General features: G+C 45.8%; 1 protein-coding gene across 22 annotated transcripts in view; it reads left to right on the forward strand.

The window, feature by feature from the left end:
- The window catches only part of PTK2 (protein tyrosine kinase 2), a 166,668-nt gene that overhangs the window by 67,591 nt on the left and 76,118 nt on the right, over window positions 1-22,959 (forward strand). For 20 of the 22 annotated variants that reach the window (XM_074316377.1, XM_074316379.1, XM_074316376.1 and 17 more), the window contains 8 exons: window positions 3,776-3,863; window positions 9,846-9,925; window positions 10,485-10,547; window positions 12,973-13,027; window positions 14,946-15,086; window positions 15,601-15,678; window positions 16,792-16,899; window positions 18,380-18,497. In XM_074316377.1, the coding sequence (XP_074172478.1) occupies window positions 3,776-3,863; window positions 9,846-9,925; window positions 10,485-10,547; window positions 12,973-13,027; window positions 14,946-15,086; window positions 15,601-15,678; window positions 16,792-16,899; window positions 18,380-18,497 (731 nt within the window). Of the gene's footprint in view, window positions 1-3,775; window positions 3,864-9,845; window positions 9,926-10,484; window positions 10,548-12,972; window positions 13,028-14,945; window positions 15,087-15,600; window positions 15,679-16,791; window positions 16,900-18,379; window positions 18,498-19,488; window positions 19,574-22,959 lie in introns of those variants that run through there. The other 2 variants (XM_074316394.1, XM_074316395.1) reach the window with 1 other exon arrangement.

Raw genomic sequence — 22,959 nt, forward strand, 5'->3', positions numbered from 1 at the left:
AGTAGGAAGCATCTTCTGGAGAGATACAGAGACTGTCCACATACCTGTTTCTCATTATGTCCCCCCTACCCCCCATCTCAGCGTCATTGATGAGTCTTGCAGCCATTATACTGTAATTTCTGCCAAATGATGAGTTTCTGTTTCCATCCTTCCTTCTAGGGCTTTCAGTTGGAAGTCTGTTGTAAGAAAGAGTGTCCACACCGCGTGGGTCACGAGGGCCACCTCTGTTGTTCCGTGAAGTGGTGCTTGGTTTGCTTTACTGGCTGGCTCGTCCTCGGTGTCAGGGTTAGCACTTCCTTTGTCCAACTCACCTTTTCAAGAACATTCCTGCTCCTCCCACCATTAGGTGGTTAGCTTGTGGCCGTCCTGGTGCTCAGAGTTGGTGATAGACTGAGGAAGTTAGATGTCAGTGGCACTGATAAGAATGTAGTACTTCGGCGTAGATGCAAAGGTTTGATTTCACGTTGGGCATGTTACATTAGGTGCTATTCAGAAACCCATGGAGGGCCCGTGGCAGAGAAGTGCAAATGTCCCCGCAGGTAGCCAGGCTCTCAGAATAGTAACCAAGGGGAAGGAAAACGGCACGTTTCCTGAAGAGAAGGCGAGTGGGGATGTCGGCACTAGTGAGCAGTCAGCTGTGGTTGCTGTGCTGTGGGGCCCAGTCCGTCGACGGGACTGGGCATGAACCTGGTGACCTTGGGCAAACAAGTTTCAGCTGCGTGTGGGGGGAGCCATGCCGGACTGCGGGGGTTGACGCAGGGACCAGAATCCTTCCCACGATCTAAGGACCTTGCCTGTCTGCACACAAGCAGGACCAGTGAGTGTCCGATGTTGAAGCCCAGGTGCCTTCTCGTAGTCTCCTGCCTTTGGCATCTGCATGTTCTTGCTGGAGGGGAATCCTGTGTCTGCCTCTTGATAGCTGTGGGGCCTTGGGCAAGTCACCGAATTCCCTGAAACTTTCCCCCCACCTGTGAAAATGGGGTGCAGTAGTCACCTGGTCACTATTTCTCCCCCACAGTACTGCAGTTGCCCCTGGTCTCCTGCTGCTTCCTTTGGCCCCATTGTCCGTTCTGCATAGCGTCCCCTGACCAGTCCGTAGCATGTGTTTCCTGTGAGGGGGCTGCCCTGTGCATGCTGCCCCAGGGGCTCCTTTCTCACTGTCACAACGTGCAGGTCCCACGTGATCTCCCTGCTCTCTGAAGCTCTTCTACTCGCTGTCCCCACTCATGGGCTCTAGCCGCACTTGCCTTCGCAAGCATCCTGCAACCCCAGGACCGTGACGCATTCTCCTCCATCTGAGCAGAACTCTTCCCTGCACGTAACTCCTGAATTCCCTGCCTCACTTCCTCTAGGTCTCGTTCAGATGCCACTAAATCAGTGTCCTGCCCTGGCTGCCCTGTTTACGGTACTTCCTCATTTCTCACTCCCCTCACCTTGCTGTTGTCTTTGTAACGTGACCTACGATTCACGGCTATCTGTGCTTCTGCTGTCTGACTTCACCACAAAAACACGAGCTTTCTGCGCCTGTTTTATTCCCTGTGCTGGTCCATGATGGGTGCTGACATAAATATTTGTGGAGTCATCATTCCTGTAATAAACCAACCCAAGAGCCCGCTGGTTTTATGTGCTAGCGCCTGTGCTAGGTGTTTTGCGTTTACTGGCTCGTTTATTTCTCCCAACATCCTTGTAAGGAAATTGAGGCACAGAGAGGTGATGGCGGACAGTGACCGAGGGGTGGGTCCAGGGTCCAGGCGGGGGTGCTCTTGATCCAGATCCACGTTCTTTCTGCTTCTCCTAGGCTTGTGCCGATTAAAACAAGTCCTGTGGTTAAAATGCTCGTCCCAGTTCCGGCCATGTACTGAGTTGTCACTAGTGTTTGCCATCTCATCACCATCCCCTTCAGCGTGCTGCATGTTAGACGCACGGAATGGAGGCAGGCTGCCAAATGTTTGATTTGGGACCTGTTTCCGTACCGTTGCAGTGGGATCGCGGTGATACCCAGAGCCCCTGCGCCCGGCGTGATCCGGAGCGTGCCGCCTTGGAACTGGGCGCTGTGCTTGCTGAACAGCGTTTCCCAGTCCGCTAGATACGAATAATCACGTCTGTCCTCTGGTGGTGCTGAGTCAGAAAAGTAGTGCATATAAAGTGTCTAAGCCCCAAATTCAAAATACACAAGCTCTGTTCTGCTTCTGGAAATAGTTGGCCAGTGCAGACTGTCTGCAATAAGTTGTTGCACTCCTTCTAAAAGTAAGTAAAACAGACCCCATGGGCTACAGTTGTGCTTTTCGATGAGATGGACCCCTGGAAATCTCAGCAGAACCTGCATGTGAGCTCCCACTTTTTTCACCTTTAACCAAAAGAGTTGTACTGGTTACTTTGTTTGCATTTTTTTCCTTGTGAACCTATTACATTTTTTAAAAGATCAATTAACAAAATGTTTAGAAAAAGTAGATATCTTTATAATGTATGGGTACACACATATTTTACAAACAAAACACTAAAAGAATTTACTAAACAGGAAAAGAATAAATAGGACTACATAAAGATGAAGACCTTTCCTCCTCAAAAGATACATTAAAATAAAACGATTTTAAAAGTCATTTTTAAAAGATACCATTAAGAGAGTGAAAGGCAAGCCGCAGCGTGAGAGAGGCCAGTCCCAGGGTAAGGACGGACTCCCGCCCAGAGCACTTCAGAACACCTGCAGGTCCCTGGGCGAGTGCGAGGAGACAGGCGACTCAACAGATAGAAGCAGGAACATTTTAACACACTTCAGAAGAGACGCTACCGCACACGGCCAGTTAGCATATGAAGCATGCAGTTTCACTATCCATCAGGGACGCGCCGGTTAAAACCACCACGTACTGTTGCAATAACTGTCAGAGTAACTAAAACGACAAAGTTAGAAATAACAAGTGGAGCTGGGGGTCTAGAGGAACCAGAGCCCCATGTGGCTGGTGGGCGTATAAATTGGAACTTCATCCTCTTTGGTAATAACAGCTAAAGCTAACGTGCGTATTTGTTACTGTCCGGTGGTTCAACTCCTAGTGGCGACCCAATAGAAATGTGGACATACGTTCACCAAAATAGATACATAAAAGTGTTCACAGGGGTAGAGAGGGGGAAGGGAGGGAGGGAGAGAACAAAAGCGATGAGAGAGCGTGTGGTGAAATTAATTTGTTACAGCCAGTTCTTGAAGCTCGACTTCCTGAGCAAACACATTATTCTTAGAGGAAGATAAAGGAGGTATTCCAATAGCCAAAAAGAGGAAAGAACTCAAATGGCCGTCAGCAGTAATGTGGATAAATAATTGTGGTGTATCGTACAGCGGAATACTTGCAGCTTCAGGCAAACTACAGCTACCGGAGCTGGAGGAATCTCACAAGCCTAGGGGTGAAGGACAGAAGCCTGGCACCAGAGGGGACAGACACTGTGTGATTCCCTGCAGACAAAGTGGGCCACAGGGCACTGGACGGTGGTGCTGCCCTCGGGCAGTGGTGGGAAGTGACTCAGGGCTGGACGGACTTGCGGCCCCGTCTGGGCTTCTCCTCACGCTCTGTCTGCTTGCAGAATGGTCGGGCTGACAGTACTGGTGCATGTTTTTGTGCTGAAAAATAAAGCATTTACAGATTAATTGATTATATTTTAACATATTTTTAAAATAATATTTCAGAGTAATTGGCAGTGTTATACTCACCATCATATTGTAATTATAGAGTATGAATTGAGAAAATTACTTCTTTCTAATTGTTCTATTTTGTGCATTGCTTTTTAGATATGAATTGAGAATTCGTTATTTGCCAAAAGGATTTCTAAGCCAGTTTACTGAAGACAAGCCAACTCTGAATTTCTTCTATCAACAGGTACAGGAGGGCGGTTTAACATACATATTCCTTTGTTCCTTTGAATCCTATTTCTTACCTAGTTTTATTTTAGAATTAAATCCAACATTTGGGAGACTATACAATTCTCACTGTGTGGCAATGAGCATCTTTTAACTAGTGAGAAATTAAGAACTTTGTGAATTTTGTGTGCGTGGGCAGAGCTCCCCAGATGCTTCTTTGTGGAGACGGTAAGTCCTGGGGGACACAGCCGTGGTTCTGCCTTTCATTCAAGTGTCGCCCTCATGCCTGAATATCAACCCATTTGTCAGATGGAGAATTTATTGTTAGACCAACTAACAATAGCTCAAAAGCGATTTGTATAATAAAGCCCAAACTGACTTTTTTACACTAAGGGTAGCTTGCTTTTTACCCCTTAAGGTATTAGTTACGCAGTAACTATATGTGGCTTACATGAACCAACACAATTTATGACCAAATGTTACTTGTTAGCATTAGTAAAGTGTCCCCCAGAATTTTCTGAGTATCAAAGAGACATTTGTACGTACAATATTGCCATTAAATGCACTTGGGAATTTGTTGGTTGAATAAAAATAATCACTAACTATCTCCTGTGGGTCAGGAGTGCAGACACGCGTCACATACTGCGTACCTTCTGTCAGTCCCTCGGTCTAGTGGCGGAGTCCTGGCGACAGCCCCGTTGTGTTCAGTCTGGTGCGTGGGCAGCTGCGTGGCCGTGCAGAGGGTCTGCTGCCCAGTAGAGCTTTGGAGTCCAGGGTTCTCCCCTGACAACTGCCACGTGAGGAGCCTCCAGCTTTGTAGACAGGGAAGCGATGTCCTTTAGAAAACACCATACGTTTGAATCGGAGCCAGTGTGCTTTGAGAAGCCGCGGGGTCAGAGAGGTAGGACGGCACCATGTAAAGAGAGGGTTTTGCTTTTCTCCTGCGATTATTGGGAGCTTTTAGAGAATTTCATTAGGGAGGGCCTTGATCGGAATGTTTTTTAAACGAGACCACCTGATGTGTTGGCAGGACAGGGATGGCTCGGGTTTGTAAAGGGCTGCCAGTGAGTTAGGGGGCGCTTCAGCCACGCAGGCAAGAAATTAGAGTACATGGGGTGTCGCGGTGGGAGAAAGCAGGTTTGGTGAGTGGATGTGCTAGAACTCAGAGACCGAACTAAGACAGAGCATGAAAGTGAAGAAGAGAGACGCCAGTCGCGTCAGTCTGAGCCCAGTGTCAGGGGAGAGAAGAGGTGGCTCGGATTCGGGGGCAGGGGAGAGGGTGGGGCATTTCCCTGTGTGATCGAGACAGAAGGGCGTTCCTGCTTAGAGGATCCAAGCTGTGGGAGCAGGGAGCCCAGGAGGTGTCCGCCCACTGGGGTTTGTTTTCTTGTCTGGGGCAGTCCTACCGACAGTGGAAGGTGTTAGGCAAAGGGCTCGTGGAAACTTGGGAACGTTCCAGTGGCGCCAGGTGAGTGGGAGAAAGAGTTACACTTGGCGGAGCGGAGAGGGAGGTCATGCTGCGATTGCAGCCGCGATTGCTGGGAGCCTCCGCGCACTGCAGTCAGTTCCAGTTTAGGGGCGGCTTCTCTCACGTGCGCACGGCTCCTCCTTCTGCAACACGGGGCACTGCAGGTTTCGGTGAAGCAGGTGATGGCAGAGCTCAGTTCACTGACATGTTTGTATTGTATTTTTCTGTTGTGTAGATGATCTGTATTATTATTGGCATAATTTCCTTGAGAAGAGCCAGCCAGGGAGGAAATCTGCGACTACTTTAGTGACACTGATTTCCAGGATGCCTGATACAGGCCTAAGTGGCTCACAGTTACTCCTTTTTATAATTTCTAGGCCAACCTACAAGTCGGCAACTTTTTGTTCCTCTCACGCTGTTACTAGGTTGTCCTAGTTTTCCCTTTCGGAAGACCTCGCCCCACTCGTCTGATGAAAGTTAGCACTGCACTTCCCGGGACCCCAGGTTTTCTCCTCCTAACGGGACGTGCTGCAGTCTGTGGCACCCGGTTGGCATAGCGCGCATTGGGTGGCCGGCTGGAGGTCGTTTCCTGGATGCACTCGGTCCCAGATGTGATGACCAGTGTGAGCTACTGTAAATGCTTCACTCAAAGTTTTTGACCCATTTTAGAACATCCTGGAAGATATAAGCACACTCTAAAAATAAACTAGAATCTTGTTATAACCCGATGCACTGTAGAGCAGGAGACTATAAAAATAAGTTTTGGTGCTAAAGCTAATGTCTCATTCTAAAGCAAGAAAAATATTGTTTTATCGTGAAACTGAATTTTTCCTTTGCCATACAGCATTCTGCTCTCTCTCTCTGAACTTGTGTTTGTTAAATGCATATTTGATTGACAACCTTTTGCAAATAGTGGTGGCCATTCGTGTGAAGAGCTATGTCCATGTTTATGGTCAAGTTGTCATATTAACGAGCTTGTATAGAAACCATTTGGCACTATCGAAATTGTCAGCTGTCAGGAAGCCTGGGCCTGACATGAAGGTATCTTCTACAAATGTTTTCTCCTACAAATATTTAAAATTTTCAATGAGTATGTCCATCCATTGGCTCTTGACATTAAATGTAACGTAACCAGTGGTTTCTTTGACAAAGAGAGATCCAGTGGGAAGGGGAAGACGATGCTGAGTCCAGAACCGTCGCTTAACTAGATGGTATCGAACCGAAACTTGTCTGTAGGAACATGCATGGTGCTGGGCGTACTTATTTCTTGTTGACCAGTCTTACTTTTGGGTCTAGTTAATGAATTTGTTAGCTGACAGAGTATTCAGAAGAGAGCAAAACAAAACAGAGTCTCATGTGGTAGCCAAAGCGTCGAGTTCAAATATGGAATACATTATGGAGTAATTGAGGGTTATTAATACCTTCCACCAGAGATGTGGGCAGTTTTTATATTAAACCTTCATTCTATTGCAGAGTAAGATGAAAAAACTCATGAATATAAATGCAGTACTTGCCCACAGCAGGAAGTTCAAATACATCCTATTTTTTTAAGTAGGAAGTTGATATCAACATAGAAACAGATCAATTTAGAAAAACAAGACACAGCTTTCAGAGGTGTCCTCTTGGAAGACTTGCAAATTTGCTGACCCTGGCTTTGACGAACACTATGATCTCAGGCGTAAAAGGAGAACACGATCGAGTGACAGTGGTGACACGGCCCAGGAGAGGCCTGTGAAGCCACATGTAGACCCTGGAGATGCCAGGGTGATGTGAGGAGTCCCCACTGGGCACTGAGGTGCCTTCAGTAGAGAAAGCCCACAGCGCGGGCACAGACAGAAGCCTGAGTGGGAGGGTTGGCACGTCTGATTTCGGGGTCGGCATTTTGACACTTGCTATGTGACCTTGGATAAGTACACTTTGCTGATCTTTGTGTGTAAACTGGGACTACTCAAACCTACCTTGAAGAGTTGTTGTAAACATTATAAATAATATGCAAACACTCAGTGTGGTACCTGGGCCCTGGCAGACGCTCCTTAAATGAGTAATACGTGGTTCCTCTGCTGTCATCTACACTCTTCTTAGGCCTTTTCTAATAAGTTGGGCTGGGAGTCGTGCCCAGCTCACAGTGATGCTGTGAAGATTAGATGAGTTAGTACCTGTAAGTCTGCCTGACGTGGTGCTGAGTATATTTACCTTAAGCAATTATACACACGCACACACTTAAATGGTCAATAAATTGCCTGTATTTCACAAATGACAGCAATAAATTCCTCTGGGAGTTAGTAGGAGATGAAAGGTAGTCCAGAAATGTCTTATAAAAGAAATGAACACTGAGCATAAAGGACCCTGAGTCTTGTTCCAGCGTCAGGATGTGACCCTGCCCGTGGCTCCAGAGGACAGCGCCTGGTGACAGGTGACAGGGAGCTGCGCTGGGCTGGACTGCACGGGGCGCCCCTGGGGATGGTGCCTGGTCCTCCCGCCAAGGGAAGCTGCCACGGAAGGGCCTGTGGGGGACAGGGGTGCTGAGGGCCTGTTGTGATGACTTGCTCCGTCTTGGATCAGTGAACTTCCCAGAATACACTGGGCGCTTGAGACCGTGAGTGGACTTCAGGCCATGGCCACACAGCTCTGAGGGTCAAGAGCAGCACGTTGTTGCTTCAGGAAAAACAACTCGTAGAACTTTACAGTCACATCCACAAAAAGGAGATTTCCCAAAGGGATTGTTCAGTGATCATGTCCCCTCTCTCCAGTTTTGCAACTAACAGGAACTTGGTTTTGATGAATGAAATAAAACAGGTGATTACATTTTCCCACCTGTGAGTAATGTTTAAAAATGACAGTAATTCATCTTGAGGACAATTTTGTAATGATGCATTTTTCTCAACATGTAATTGATACCCTGCTGGGGTTGCTTTGAAGTCAGTACTAAACCATAAGACTAAGATCTAACCCCGCATGTCTCAGTCCGAACAACTGTGCTGCTTCTCTGACGTGTATAACTCATTCTTGGTTTATCTCTTGTGCCTTTATTTTTGTGTTCGATAATAAATCTACTTAGGCAAAAGCTTAGGTTTTAAATTTGGGTTTATTTTCTGCTCTGTAGGAGAGAGAGCCAATTGAAGTGTAAACAAAGTGATTCTAGAATGAAAGCTTTTTACTCAGTGGATTGAGTAGTTAGTTCAGTTCCGTTGAGTCAGTCTCCAATGCCCACTGTGTGTGAGGAATAGAAATTCCCATTGCTTGTAAGTCTTATGTGGAAAATAATGTTTACACAAACAGGCCGCTGAACTCGTTTGGTCACTGTTTATTCATTCATTTGCTCTCTCATTCAGTCAGTAAATATTCATTGACCACCAAGGTCTAAGTGTTAATGCAGGAAATCAAGCACAAATTTTGAGAGGCGTGGTGTGTGGTGCAGAAAGAGCCGCTGCTGCCACACAGGGCGGGATGAGGCGGGGAGTACATGTGCATGTCGGCGGCTTATAAATTCTCTGCACGTCCAGGAGGGCGTTGGTATCTGAAGACCGTTCTTTTCCCTGTAAGAAAGATGTGGCAGGGTGACTGGGGAGTAGAAATCCTTTGTGCAGGTGAACCGACAGGCTAGGGACGAGAAGTTTGGAATCTGTCTAGGGCAGAGGTCAGCACACGTCTCCTGGGACGGCCAGAGAGTAAAGGCTGTAGCGTGGAGGACCAAGAGGCAAGATCAAGGCTACTGTGAAGTACTAGACACAAGACGGATTTTCACAGTTCTGTTGGGTAAAATTCATAATCTAACAGTTGAGGGCAGTTTTTTGTCCGACGGATCTACTCATGAGAAGAATGGAGTTCCTCGTGGGGGCAGAGATAGCTTTCCCTTCACTGAGGTCAGAATGGGTGCTCCTGTCACCCAGGTCAGGTTACCGACGTTGATCCCTGCCTGCTCACCTGCACGGTTTCACGTATTTCACCTTTGAAAATGTCTGCGCCCTGGTGGGTAGTACTGCTGTGGCCCCTCAGTTACTTCAGTTGATGGAGTCATTGTTAGGAGGCATTTATAAAATTCCGTCAGGTGTTGAGCAGGTTATGACTTCGCATGTTGATCACTCACATGATGGGCAGGGGCGCACCTCATGCGGCTCATACGGATTTTGAAACATGTAAATTTTCTTCGCCCTCACACTAAGGTCCAAAAATGCTGTTGAATTGACGTTTGGGTTCAGAAAGTACGTCCACTGCGCGTTTGTGTGGAAATGGAGGTCTTCCTTCTGATGTTCAGTTTGACAGCCTGGGACGTGAATTCAGACGGTGTTGGTTGTTTCTTAAATCCCCATCTAAGTGCTCGTAGATCATGTAAGCTCTCCTTGGAGGAGAGACCGTTCTGTTTCTTGCGCTAGTTTTTGGTATCAAGATTCATATTCATATCCAGCATGTAACCTAATTAATGACACGGTACATGTAAGGTATGTAAAAGGGGCCCCACAGCATTTACTGAGTGACTAAGTCTAAAGTGGTTTCTTGTCAAACAGCATTGTTTCCCCATTCCTTTCCTTGTAGGTGAAGAGCGATTACATGTTAGAGCTCGCCGACCAAGTGGACCAGGACACTGCTTTGAAGCTGGGCTGTCTAGAAATACGGTGAGGTGATATCTGTGCAGTGAGGGCTTTACTCATTGGTGCTTTTCATTATTTCTGGAAATTACCCCAGTGTTTTCCTTTTCCTCATAAAGATTGTCAATGAAATGTGAGTAAAACTTGGAGAAGATTCTGAGTGAGGTCGAGCGTTCCATGACGTGTGTCCCCGTGCCTCTGTAGGGGTGGGTGTGGTGCACAGCTGGCCACAGCAGCCGTCTCGTGTGCCTGTAGCTGCTGTGCTGGCACGTGCTATCTCTTGAGAAAAGAGGGAGGACAGAGGAGTGAATTTAGCTGATCTCTCTACAACTGGAACCTGTCTTATCTTTACAGAGAGCCAGACCTGCTTCACATTAAAAGGGCAAATGAGATTGTTCAGTAGAAATAAGGGCTGCCTTAACTGATTATGCTTCATTAGGATGTGGGAACAATGCGGTGATTCAAATTCCTTCTTTATTCAAAGTTTATCAGAATGTTTGTGGCTGAGCCACAGAGTAGTTACCGTTTAACAACATAGACATTCTCCGTGCATACGTGTAAAAATGCCTCTTTTTCCTGATTCTAGGCGATCATACTGGGAGATGCGGGGCAATGCACTAGAAAAGAAGTCTAACTATGAAGTATTAGAGTAAGTATTACACATAGAAAAACGGCCCTAGCAAAGCAACTACTCAGGACAGAGTCATTCTTCAAACTGTGGTTGTTATTAGTTTATCTTCACTTAACGTTAAATACTAAATCTGAAACACTACTGTTTCTGAAATTTTTTATCTGGAAGAGGGAAAGTTTTATTAAGAAAAGAAGTCTTGATGACCGTAGTTGTGTGAGCAAACACTTAAATTCGTTGTTAAGTGTCTTAGTCTGATGAGGTCTATGATATGTTAATATACACGTAATAAATTATTTGTCTCTTTATATTTAATCATATTGGGGTGAAAGTTTCACTTCTCATTTATACTGAAATCTATCATTGCCTGTAAATTATTGTTTATGTTCTCTTTATAAGCTTACTAAGGAGTTTTTTCCTTAGTAAAAAAAAAAGTATAGAGACATGGAAGTTATTTGTTGCTCGTATACCAGAAAACTTAGAAAACCTGAAAATTTTTGCCGCAATGGAATTGATTTGTGTATTAGACTATAAAATTATATTACGTAAAATGCATCTACGCCCAGCTGGGGCTTATATCTTGGGGTGCTGAGGTTCTGCTCTTCATCTTTTGATAATTTACCAAAGATAGTTGATATTCAGTACATCCTAGAAGAAGTCAATTTTATTTTCATCAGCAGTGCTGCAACTTTTTGTCAACACTTTTCAGGCCATATTATTACTGCCATTCTTGTGCCGTTTGGAAGATGTTGGTAAAAAATAAAGTGGAAGGTTCCATAATTTACTGAAATAGAGTCTTTCCATGGCTTTGGGTTTTATTTGGACTTTCTAGGTCACCCCAACTACTATCATACTCTGAAAGTTTGGTAGCTCATCATTTTGAAAACAAGATTTTGCAGGGGAGTTATGTTTATTTAAAAATAAAAGAAGTAAATATTTTTGGAAATTAGTTGCAAACAGGTACAACCATTTGAAATAATAACTGGTAGTAGTAGCTGTGACAGTTATTTTTGGTAATTGCAGGAGCCTTCTTTGGGCCAAGGTGTAATGAATGAATGAGCACGACGTAGGGGGCCTGTGTAGTTTCAGAACGCCGAAAGCTAACTCATCGCTTGACTTCCGGTGTCATATGTTAGTGTGACGTAAGGGCCATGACCCTGTGCAGGTCACAGTAGACACTCACTAAATCTTTGTGATTGCTGTGTGTGTGTGGACATACCTGTCGCCTTGCTGTGCCCCTGAGCAGGTTAGAGAAGCACAAAAAGGGATTGGTTGGAGTTGAATGAAAAATTTTAGAGATCAACTAGGATATCTTACTAGGAAGAATTATTTTAAGGAGACTTTTCCCTGCCCTTCAGTTGATGCTGTAGATGAATACTAGGTCAGTCCTCAGTTTAAGTGGCGGTTCAGAAAAAATAGGAGTGGTTTTCTCTAAATGGTTATTTGGCCAATTATCTGAAAAGATACCTGCCTTTCGGTTGGCTGGTTGGCTCAGTTGGTTAGAGCGGGTGCTGATAACACCAAGGTTGCTAGTTCGATCCCCGTATGGGCCACTGTGAGCTACTCCCTCCTTAAAAAAAACACCTGCCTTTCACTTTTCTAAGTCTTGACCCTTTTGTACTATTTCCCACGTGTCTGTCCTCACGTTCCTTAATGTTTCCAGGCTTTAATTTCACCTCCCCAGCACATGACTGCCATCTAGTGGCCAAAAATCCCGGGTCACTAAGTAGACAAAAAGAATGATCTGCTCTTCCCATCTGTTTGCTTGGCCAGGGTGCGTTGAGGCTCTTGATAATAACGATTTATTTTGTAGCCTCGTTTAAATAAAGTCACTGGGGTTTCCAACGTTTTCACACATTTAGCTCTTTGACCTTAGGCGAATCACTTAATTTCTCTTTTTTTGTTTCCTATGTAAAAATGAGATGATAAACCTTGATTATGTGAATAAGTCCCTTAATCAAAAAAGTTTATTTTTAAAAATAGACGACTTTTAGTACTAATGCAATGATTCTGTTTTTAAGAGTTCCATAGTACTTCCCAAATCTTTCCCTAATGGGGCAGCCTGTTTTCTCTGCAAATACAACATTACCCATTTGGCGCTGACGTTTATAAGGCTAACCTTCAAGCAGTGTTTGGAAAGTAACAGTTTATACGTTGTAGTTTGCAAAGAGGCAGTATTTTAAATGGGTTTTCAGTAAGTGTTTAAAAAAAGACTTTCTCTTTAAAGCAAGTTGTGTTGATGTTTTCTGCGTATATCTAGAAAATGATATGTCTCACCCCTTCTGGGACTTCGCTGGTAAACTGGAGCGTTATTATACTTCCTTCCTTCCTGAATAATATATGGGAGGAGAAATAATTTAAATTGCTTTTTTGTTCTTGCAACAGTGTCACTATATTAATTGATTTGGTGGTGTTATGTGTTAATACCCTTCTTTTTATATTTCAGAAAAGATGTTGGTTTGAAGCGATTTTTTCCTAGGAGTTTACTGGATTCTGTCAAGGTAACTAGAGCTTGGTTTATCGGCATCAGATGACCATAGTGTGCAAATACCTGCCCCGTGGTGTGTGTTTCTCCGTTACCTATAAAAGTAGGATGTGCAGAGTTGAGTTATTCTAGTCGTATTGATGGCAGCCAGGTGTTCAGAGGACAGCTTTTGATCATACCTCTTCAGAAGTGCCCAGAGCTGTCACAGCTGCGGGAGACTGAGGAGGCCTGAGTGAAGGCCTCACGGCATCCCGGGCCAGGAAAAGGATGTGAGTGGGCACACGGGGGTTAGAGAGCACTGCTGCACGGTGAGCACAAGTCGGTTAGTCTGACGTGTGCCCGCTCACGTCGGATGTGCGTGGGGAGCGAGGTGAAGAGCCTGCACGCCCCTCTGTGCTGTCTTTACAGCTCTTCTGAACATCTACGGTTAGGTAGCAAATCTACAAAAACACCCAGATTTCCATTTCCTTGAATATAATTCACAGTAAAAATCTAATTTCAGAACTAGAAATGTTAAGAGATCAATAGTTACTCGTGTTTTAACTGTAGTTAATAATACTGTGTTGCTTACTTGAAAGTTGTAAGGAGAGCAGGTCTTAAAAGTTCTTATCACAAGAAAAATATTTTTGCAGTTATGTGAGATGATGGATGTTACTAACTAGACTTTTTGTGGCATTCATTTCACAATATATACAAATATTGAATCATTATGTCGTACACCTAAAACTGATATAGTGTTATATGTCAATTATACGTCGCTTTTTTCAAACATGTTTTGCATATAGTGGTAACATACGTATGTTTAGCATTTGGTGGGTGGGTGGATAATTCTTCAGTTAATGTCTTCTCAGCCTATTATTCTTTTATTGGACAGTTTCTGTAGCATTACATCATAACATTTTCATTTGAGAAGCCCTCGGGTCCACTGTTGCTAGCAGCAGCTGATAAATATTAGGTTGACTAATATGAAATGATTTTTGTAGTTCAAAATGGCTGAATAGCAGCATTTTCTCGTGATTCAACCTAATAATACTGCTTCATTCAGAAGGAGTATCATCTTCTGAGTAGTTTTCTGTGTGAGAATTGGTGTAAAACTGCACAGCGTGCACAGATGCCTTGTTTCCTGCAGAGGAAGGAGACACACCTGGTTGTGACGTCCTTGGGGTGCGTCCATGCCTGAGCTCACGGTGCTCACACGTGTCTGCAGGCATCCCACCTGCTCTCCTTGTAGAAGCGTCTATGTGTACCCTGGTTTGTCAGACTTCTGCACATGCCACCGATCGGACGTTGGTGTGGTCAGTCAGCTCTTAGGGCTGCACAGAGCGTTGGGTGGACAGACGGGCACTGTGTCCGTCTGTCCGTATGGCCCAGCCATGTGTTAACTGTGGGCAGCTCTGCAGTGAGCCCCCCAGTGCTGAATCTGTGCACATTCTGTAGTCACCCGTGAAGAGTCAAGTCCTGGGGTTTTCATTTCTGGGACCAGACGTGGGGTTTTTGGTATTTAATTTGTATCACCAAGTTGCCCTTCAGAAAGGCTGCGCCAACTTACCCCCCAGCAGTGGACGTGCAAGCACCTTGAGCCGCTCATCGTGTCCTTGTCACGGGCAGATATGGGACCTGCTTTTAATGCCTGACTTTCGACATGTTCTAATGAGCAAATTACTGCCTTATAAGTTTCAATTTAAGAAATAAAGCGCAAAACCACTGCACTGTACTCTTAAAAATGGTTAAGATAGTGTGTTTTGTGTTGCGTGTATTTTATTCCAGTTATTTACAAAAAGGGATAAGTCCCTGATCAATACGACCTGTGTAGTAATGCGAGCACAGGTGGAACTCAGCGGGGGGTGGGGGCCACGTCCTTTCTGTTCACTAGCACCGCCATGGTCTTTACTCATTGTTGACTCTGAAAAGATTTTTGTGATTGTGTCCTGCAGGCCAAAACACTAAGAAAACTGATCCAACAGACGTTTAGACAGTTTGCCAACCTTAACAGAGAAGAAAGTATTCTGAAATTCTTTGAGATCCTTTCTCCGGTGTACAGATTTGACAAAGAATGCTTCAAGTGTGCTCTTGGTGTAAGTGTGGGGCCAGAGTGACTGGGCTTGATTTCTTTAGCTTCTTCTTGTGTGTGTATGTCCACAGTTCTGATTGAGCTAGAATTTGTCACGTTTTTAACAACAGGAAGATATTGCTTTTTCACTTCCGGTGGGAAAAATGCAAAAAAAATGATGTGAGAATAAACTTACCTTTTTTTAATAGCATGCCCATGTTCATAATTAGATTTTTTTTTTTCCTAGCCCAGTGATTTATTGATGAGCTCTTCTCGAAGGGCTAGTTTATTTATTCCAATTACCTTCCCAGAGAAACGATTAGCGTCAGACCACGGGGATGAGCACAGCATCTCTCTGTCTGGGCTCAGTAGACATTGGATTGATGGAGTTCTAAATGTTTTATGTTATTTGGTTACATAGATTAACGCAAGCTAAGCCAACTCCCCATTGGTTCTTTCAAATGTCCGTGGCTCTTTATCTAAAATATGTCTTCTGTTTTCTCTGGCACATCTCTGCTCACCTGTCTCGCCTTCAAAAGTCAAGCTGGATTATTTCGGTGGAGTTGGCGATCGGCCCCGAGGAAGGCATCAGTTACCTCACAGACAAGGGCTGCAATGTAAGTGTAGCAGTGCTGTCTGTGCACACGACACACGTCCCCCGTTGGGCTTGGTTGTGGGTAAAGAGCGATTGAGCCAAGGAAAGGGTCCTTGCTGGGCCGGGCTGTGCTGAGCTGAGCTGAGCTGGGGCTGGAATGGGGCCCACTTCAAGTGCTGTGGCACGTGACCACTTATAGGCTGAGCAGGGGAGAAGCTAGAAAAGGGACTGTGACAGAGCCAGAGAGCGGCGAGGAGACGCCAGTGGGCAGATGCCTGCGGCAACGCCGCTGCTGCCCTGTGGCCGGGACAGGGAGGATGGGGGTTCCCTGGGGGCACCCGTGTGAAGGAGGACGGCCCTATAGACAGACATCCCTGTGCCTGGAAGCGGAGCTGTAAAGATGCTTTGCTCTGAAGGGACGCTGAGTGTGGGTCACTTTCTGAACCAGAATTCCAGCTCAGTCCCAGTGGCACAACCTGTGCTGAGTGGGACACTTGGCGGGCGAGGCTGATACCCCATGACATTCGGAGAACAAGAGGCCTTAACAGGCTAATCACTTTGTATAGTTGTGTAGGAATCCTTGCGTGCAGAGCGATCCTTGTGGTGAAATGCCAGGAGGATACGAGACAGCTGGGCGTATTTTGTCTTCATAAGAAGGAAAGAGTTGATTCTGCTTGGAAAATGAAGTCTGCCTTGGCCTGTCTGCATGGGAAGGGTCCTTCAGCTTCCTCCCACCTCCCCAGCTCCATTCCACTCGGAACTTGAGGAAGTTCCAGAGACTTATTCAGGCGCAGGGTGTGTTGAGAGTGGCCCAGGTCGCTCTTTGTGGGAAGGAGAGCAGAGTTTTCATTCCGACCAAGAATTGCACACGCTTACCTTACCCCAGGCCGGCAAGTGGTCAAGTCAGGTCGCCTCCTACTTCCTTCCGTCTGTCTTGTGTTTTCTCCCTCTGGTCTCGGTGACCCCCTCCTAGGAGGGCATGTGCCTCCCTGGCCCCCTGGGTGCCGCGCAGACACCTCGTCTCGGGAGGGTGTGTGCAGGAGAGTGGGCTGGGGTCGGCTCTGTGAGAACGTCACAGCTGAAGTGAGGCCAGGCTCTGTCTGAGGCCCACACTTGGTGTCTTTTCTTTCCCAAGCCCACGCATCTGGCCGACTTCCATCAGGTGCAGACCATTCAGTACTCCAACAGCGAAGACAAGGACAGGAAGGGAACGCTGCAGCTGAAGATAGCCGGCGCGCCCGAGGTACGGCAAGTGCAGGCGTCGTTACGGGAGGCTGCACGGAGTGCATGGTGGGATAATGGCGTTTTAGGAAGAAGTCTTCACAGACCAGCAAAGGCACACCTTTCCCTTGTGTAGTGAGTGTTAGCTTACAAATCCTAATGATTAAATGCTCCCAAGCGTAGAACAGGAGATGGGGTTAAAAATAAGTCAGGAGCATTCTCGTGAAGATGCTGGAAGATTATTGTGAGTTACCAAGGACATCAACTTGCTGGACTTCTATAGAGATGTGTATGTTCTGTAGAACATTATCTCCCAGACCGTGTTGTATGTGACGGTCTCTGGGTGGCAATAATTATAGTAAACACCGCAGCAGCAGCAGCTGGTGCTTCTTCCTGCCTCGCGTGGCCCTCACTGTGCCAGCACTTTGCACAGAAGCCAGGAGCAGCACTGCCATTCTCAGAACCCAGGAAAGAGGCGCTCTGAGACACTGTAGTGGTCCCCCTTGTGTAGTTGAGGAAACTGAGTACGAGAGGTTGACGGGGTCCTGAGTAGTAAGTGGTGGAGATGGGGCTCGTCCCACTGGTCCCCAGTGCCTGTGTGGTTGACGAGCACATAAGTAAAGCCAGACGTGGTGTGAGAAATGACCGTTTGGCAAGCACTGCCTCAGGTGGCCCTTTCCGCACATGGACGAGCAATGCTCACACAGAGGTAACAGATGATACCATAAAACACTGAAACTTTACTGCAAATTGAAAGTTCCTGCAAGTAGCGTGGGAATGTTCTTGTTTGGCACCATATCATTTTCAGTCTGTCCTTTCTTTTTGCTCTCCCCTCCCCCAAATAATATTAGGATAATGCAGGTAAAGTAAATTGTGCATTAAGAAGAGGGTTATGAACACTGCGTGAATTAGCATATACCTGTATTTGAAAGTAAGGTGCAGCTTTATCTCCTGGGTAGCACTTAATGATAGGTCTCCAGGAAGTCTATCAAAAGCGCATGTTTTATGTTAGAGTGATTCCTGAGCTCTTAGGCAGAACACGCTACGCATGCTCAAAGTAATGAGATTTGACGAATTTTCTCTAATGTTAGAAAAATTGTGATGGATGGTTGATAAAATGCACTCCACGTTAGTCTAGTTCCTAAAAGAAGCCATGCTTGAACTTACTGATTACCTAAATTCTTCCCTTAGTTGGAATGTGCCAGAGGAGCCACATATTCTGAAGGAAAATACTTGTTTTACCCCTTTTTGTTCTAGAAAGGGAGTCTCAGTTTAAGTGCTGTTTCTGTGTTCATCTGGGCTTGCCTTCTGTCGTATAGTCTAGGAATAAAGTCCTCCAATGTCAGACGTCCTGTTTTGCTCAGACCTTAGGACAATGCTCGCTCCACTCCCGCTCTTCTCTGTGTTTGAGTGTATGTAGAGCTCTGATGTCACAGAGCAGCTGCCCCTTTGATTATGGGGCAGAACAATAACGGCTCTTTCTTGGTCTTTGCCCTTTCCAGCCTCTGACAGTGACAGCGCCGTCCCTGACCATTGCTGAGAATATGGCTGACCTGATAGATGGGTACTGCCGGCTGGTGAATGGGGCCACGCAGTCCTTCATCATCAGACCCCAGAAAGGTGAGCTGCTGTCGCTGTTGGAGCATGCCCACTGAGCTGTCAGGAGAGCCTACCCCCAGCAGCCACAGTTCCTTTCGATACCTGTAAATATGAAGACCGATCGCCTGATTCAGCTCAGTAAATCTGTGTTCTTGTTTTCCTAGGGAAGTGACCCAGCTCAGCCTAGGGGCTGGGTTTGGATAGAGCTTAAAGAAAGCGGCTGTGTTTTGCGCAACATACTTGGAGTATTTTCTAGGTTACCGTTGGTATTTTTAAATAAGCTTTTGGGATCATGTTTTGGGTTTTGTTTTCTAAGTTTTGTATAATACATGTAAATAAAGCCTCTTTTCTATTTTTTCTTATACTCTCAGAAGCTTGGAGCAATCCAAGAGCAAAATTGGTTCTAAGTCATGACGGAAAATCAGCGGTTAGAATGCATAACTAGCCTAAGGGAAGGTGACATCACTTCAGAAATGAGGTGGCTTCTTGCAAGGCAGGAAGAAGGGCTGTTTCAGAGATGGGGACTTCTGAAATAATCCAACGAAAACATCCCCATCAGGGTGAAGCGCAGTGGCAGCAGGAAAAGCTGGGCTTTGGGGGCATATCAACTTACGGGTTCAGGTCACGAGCTGTCTGGGCTGCCGCCTGTGAAGTACTTGACCTTTCTGTTTCTGTGCCTTTGTGTCCTCGTGTGTATAACAGGAAGAGTGGCACCTCGCTTGTTGGTATTTGGGGGACAGATGTGAGCTGAATGAGCCTGGCACATACTGTTCACAAAGTTTCGTTCTCTTGTTGTCCCCATTGCTGCTACTGGTTGCTGTGTGAGCTTGACACACTGCATGACCCGTGCCTTTGAGATTTCCTCTGTGCGAGAAGAGTGATATTTGGTAGCGTCGTGTGGAAGGCGGGTCCACTGCATGCCCATCAAGCAGGCAGCTCCGGGGCGGTGGACACAGGGTTCCTTCCAGCACGCACCTCCGTGCCGAGGGCGAGTTCGGAGGGAGGAGTCAGGAAGGGCCTAGTGGTGTGTGTCCACGGAGGCGGAGCTGGGAGTGAGAGTGCGGAGGAAGTAGGAAAACAGAGCAGAAGATGAAGTGGTGAGTTCCTGGTGTGGACGCAGCAGAAAGCCCAGTGCCCTGTGTGGTCGGAGCAGGATGAGGGCGTGTGTGTGTGAGTGTGAGTGTGTGTGTGTGTGAGTGTGTGTGTGTGTCTGTGTGTGTATGTGTGTGTGAGTGAGTGTGTGTGTGTGTGTGTGTGTGTGTGTGAAGTGGAGGAATCCTTGGAACCTTTGTTTAAAAGTTAGTGCCCTGCTGTTGTGCTCTGAAAACAGTAGCAAACCCCATAAGCCAAAACTTCAGTCAGTAAGTGGGTGGATTCCAGGTCATGGCTAACGCAGCAGAGAGGTTCTTCCCACTGCGATCAGACCAGTAAACCCTACTCATTAGTTTTTTCTGAAATGTGGTATAGATTTGTCGCAGCTTTCTCTATAGGAAATACAGTCATGAAGTTGCTTTTAGAAATGTCTCGTCTTCTCAGTTCACACTTTTGTGGCCATAAGCTCTTGGGTTTTCATTTTGTGCTTTAAACAGGGCTGGATACCTTGTAAATACTATTTTAAACATTTTGAGAGCAGTCCACATAATATTTTGCAAAAAAAATGTTAAATATGACTTATTGTCTATGTCCGTTTTAGTAAATAATTTTTAAAATTTCATCCTAACTTACCAAAATGTTCTTTTATCATTTTGTTATTACACATTAAAAAACTAACGTGCAGCCATGAAGCATAAAAGAGCCAGTCCATGTTCAAAGCTTCAGCAGCTTCCTGGGGTGGTTTCTAATTGGCTTTTTCTTCTCCTCCGGGGAAAATGTTTTGATATCAAATCTCATGAAATGAGATGTGTTACGTCCTTCATTCACATGAACAGAGTATAAATGAAAATGCTTTTCTTTGTTTTTTTGTCTTGTTTTGTTTTGTTTTGAGTTTTAAAAAGAGAATAGTTTATTAGAGGCAGGAGAAGAGTTTGCGGCTCTGGAGCGGGTGGGGGGTACCCGAAACTCAAAAGTGCTTTTCATACAAACCTGGTAGAGCAGAGGTGTTACCAAGTCTGTGTTGTCTTCATAGAATGAATTATTACACTTGATAATTTACTTACCGTATTCTAAATCACAGAATATTTATTTATTACACGACTGTTTTATAACAGCTACCTAACGCGAACATACATTGCCTGTCTGAGATAATATTTTAAGTCAATAATCATGAACGGACTATAGTCAGAAAGATGTGGGCAAGAGCACATGTGCATTTTAATTTAGATTTTTTAAAATTTCAAATACGTAAATGTAAAACATGTTTCTCCCACTCTAATATACTGTTTTTCTGGCACTGTGCTTTAAATAGCGAGTATATGCGTCCCCATCTGTCTTCTCTGGATCATAAGGTGCTTCACGGTGAGCAGCGTGCCTGGCATGTTCACGTGTGTAACAGCGTAGCTTCACACATGACCTAGAAGCTGTCCGTGCGAGCTCTGCGCACGCCCAGGTGCAGTCTGCTCGCTCTGATCCTCCATGGTTATCAGGTGCTTTTCAGGGTGGTACTTAGTGGGCAGACAACACGGTAAGAGCCACAAAGCCCAGTGCCCTGAACCGAATCCGCCAGGTTTTGGGTGACCTTGCCCCTTACCCGCAGGAAAGCTCGATGGCAGTTTTTCAATTTTGGAAGAATTCTCAGAGGAAAACAATTATGCAGATGAGTACAGGGTCGTCATTTGCTCGTTGTTAAGGAGATTCCTGTTTGTGGGATGACTCGTAACTGCTGTGTGTTGCGGGGTGGGGTGGGGTGCGTGAAACAACTCAGACGATATAAAGAGCCAGATTAATAGAGTCCATTATGTAAATATGCACATGATTTTGTTAGTGAAATAAAGCTATGACACAGGGGAAAGCACTTCCTGTAGCACATACAGTGAAGGATTAAAATCTCTGATTTTTCACGTGTTCTTTCAGCTCATTGAATGAGACAACCCAGTACAGATAAACACGGGCACACAGATGTCCAGGAAATGTAGGGACACAAACAAGGACGACGCCACCTTATGTTTATGCGATTGGCACCCACTCTTGGCAAGGCTGTTGGACACTGTGCTCTCACTCTCTGCTGGTGCCAGTGCAGATTGGCATTATGTGTTCGGAGGACAGGGGAGCAGTGGCTCCCTGCCCAGGAGGCCACTTCCTAGAAGTCAGCCCTGCAGAGCTACTGGCACAGGGTGCCACTCTGCACTGTGTACACAGCACAGACTTGGAAAGCAGCGAGGTGTCCACACAAGGCGGTGACTGAATCACTGAGGAGCACACCTGACACAGTACCACGCAGCTGTTAGAAATGATGACATAGCACTGGTTTTGGGTTAAAAACCTACATGTGCATACATGTCTATCTCCAGACCTGTGTGTGTGTGAGCATAAAGGAAGTCCGGAAGTTTGGAGAGTTACGGACCCAGCTGTGGGCAGTGATACTTCTAAGGAGGATGCAGTCGTATTGACAGCAGGGAGGGGGCGGCTTCAATTTTCCACTTTTTTCCACATTATAGACCTCTATGATTTAAATGTGTTACAATGAACCTGTATTCATTGTTCAATTAAAAGACAGCAGCTAAAAACTTTTATTCCAAATTTAAAGTCTCAGTTCTAAAACTCAAAAAATACATGGGTTAATACAAGGCACACCCTTATTCCTGGGGAATTTATTCAGTGAGGTAAGATCCATACCACGGGAATGGCATGAGAAGTCCTGTTACTCATTCAACTCATAAAGGGAAAGCCATGCTCACCGTTACCTCCCAGAACTGGGCGTTTCAGTGAGTGAGGACTTGTTCTGTAACGACGCTGCCGCCCAGTACGTTGGCTGCCGTTTTCCTCAATCTTCTTACCTCTGGCTTCCTGGAAACGGGCTGGCCTAAGACCTTCAGGTGTTAGTCCCCTCATTCGCGCCTTCCCTCTGCTGCTGCCCAGCTACTTAGGAAGTCTGTACTAACCAAATATTGAATAACGGGTTTTTTCCCCCACGAGAACGTACAAGTTTCAACAGAGAGCGCCCAGAAGCTGCCCTGACGTGTCATTTGAAGGCCGCATCATTCATTGACAGTGCCGGGCAGCGTCACGTGGTGCTGGTGCCGCGGGATGGTAAACTCGCGATGGGGTTTTCCAGGGATTCTGCCTGTGGCTGGTCTCCATGGTCTGACTTGGTTGTTTTGCTTGAAACTGGGCTGGAATGATGCGGTGGGCCTGTCCCAGGGGGGCCAAAAACGTGTGTACACATGACTTGTATTCATCTTCTGTTACCAGTATGTATCGAGCATTACAATTTTAATGCACTTTTTTTCCTTTCTTAAAATGTGTTTACATTTTTTTGGCGCCCTCTATATATTCTCTGTTACTTAAGCTCACAGCTGGTCCTGCAGATGAGGCAGTATGATCTGTT

Source organism: Rhinolophus sinicus, linkage group LG12, assembly GCF_036562045.2.
Source record: "Rhinolophus sinicus isolate RSC01 linkage group LG12, ASM3656204v1, whole genome shotgun sequence".
Taxonomy (NCBI): Eukaryota; Metazoa; Chordata; class Mammalia; order Chiroptera; family Rhinolophidae; genus Rhinolophus; species Rhinolophus sinicus.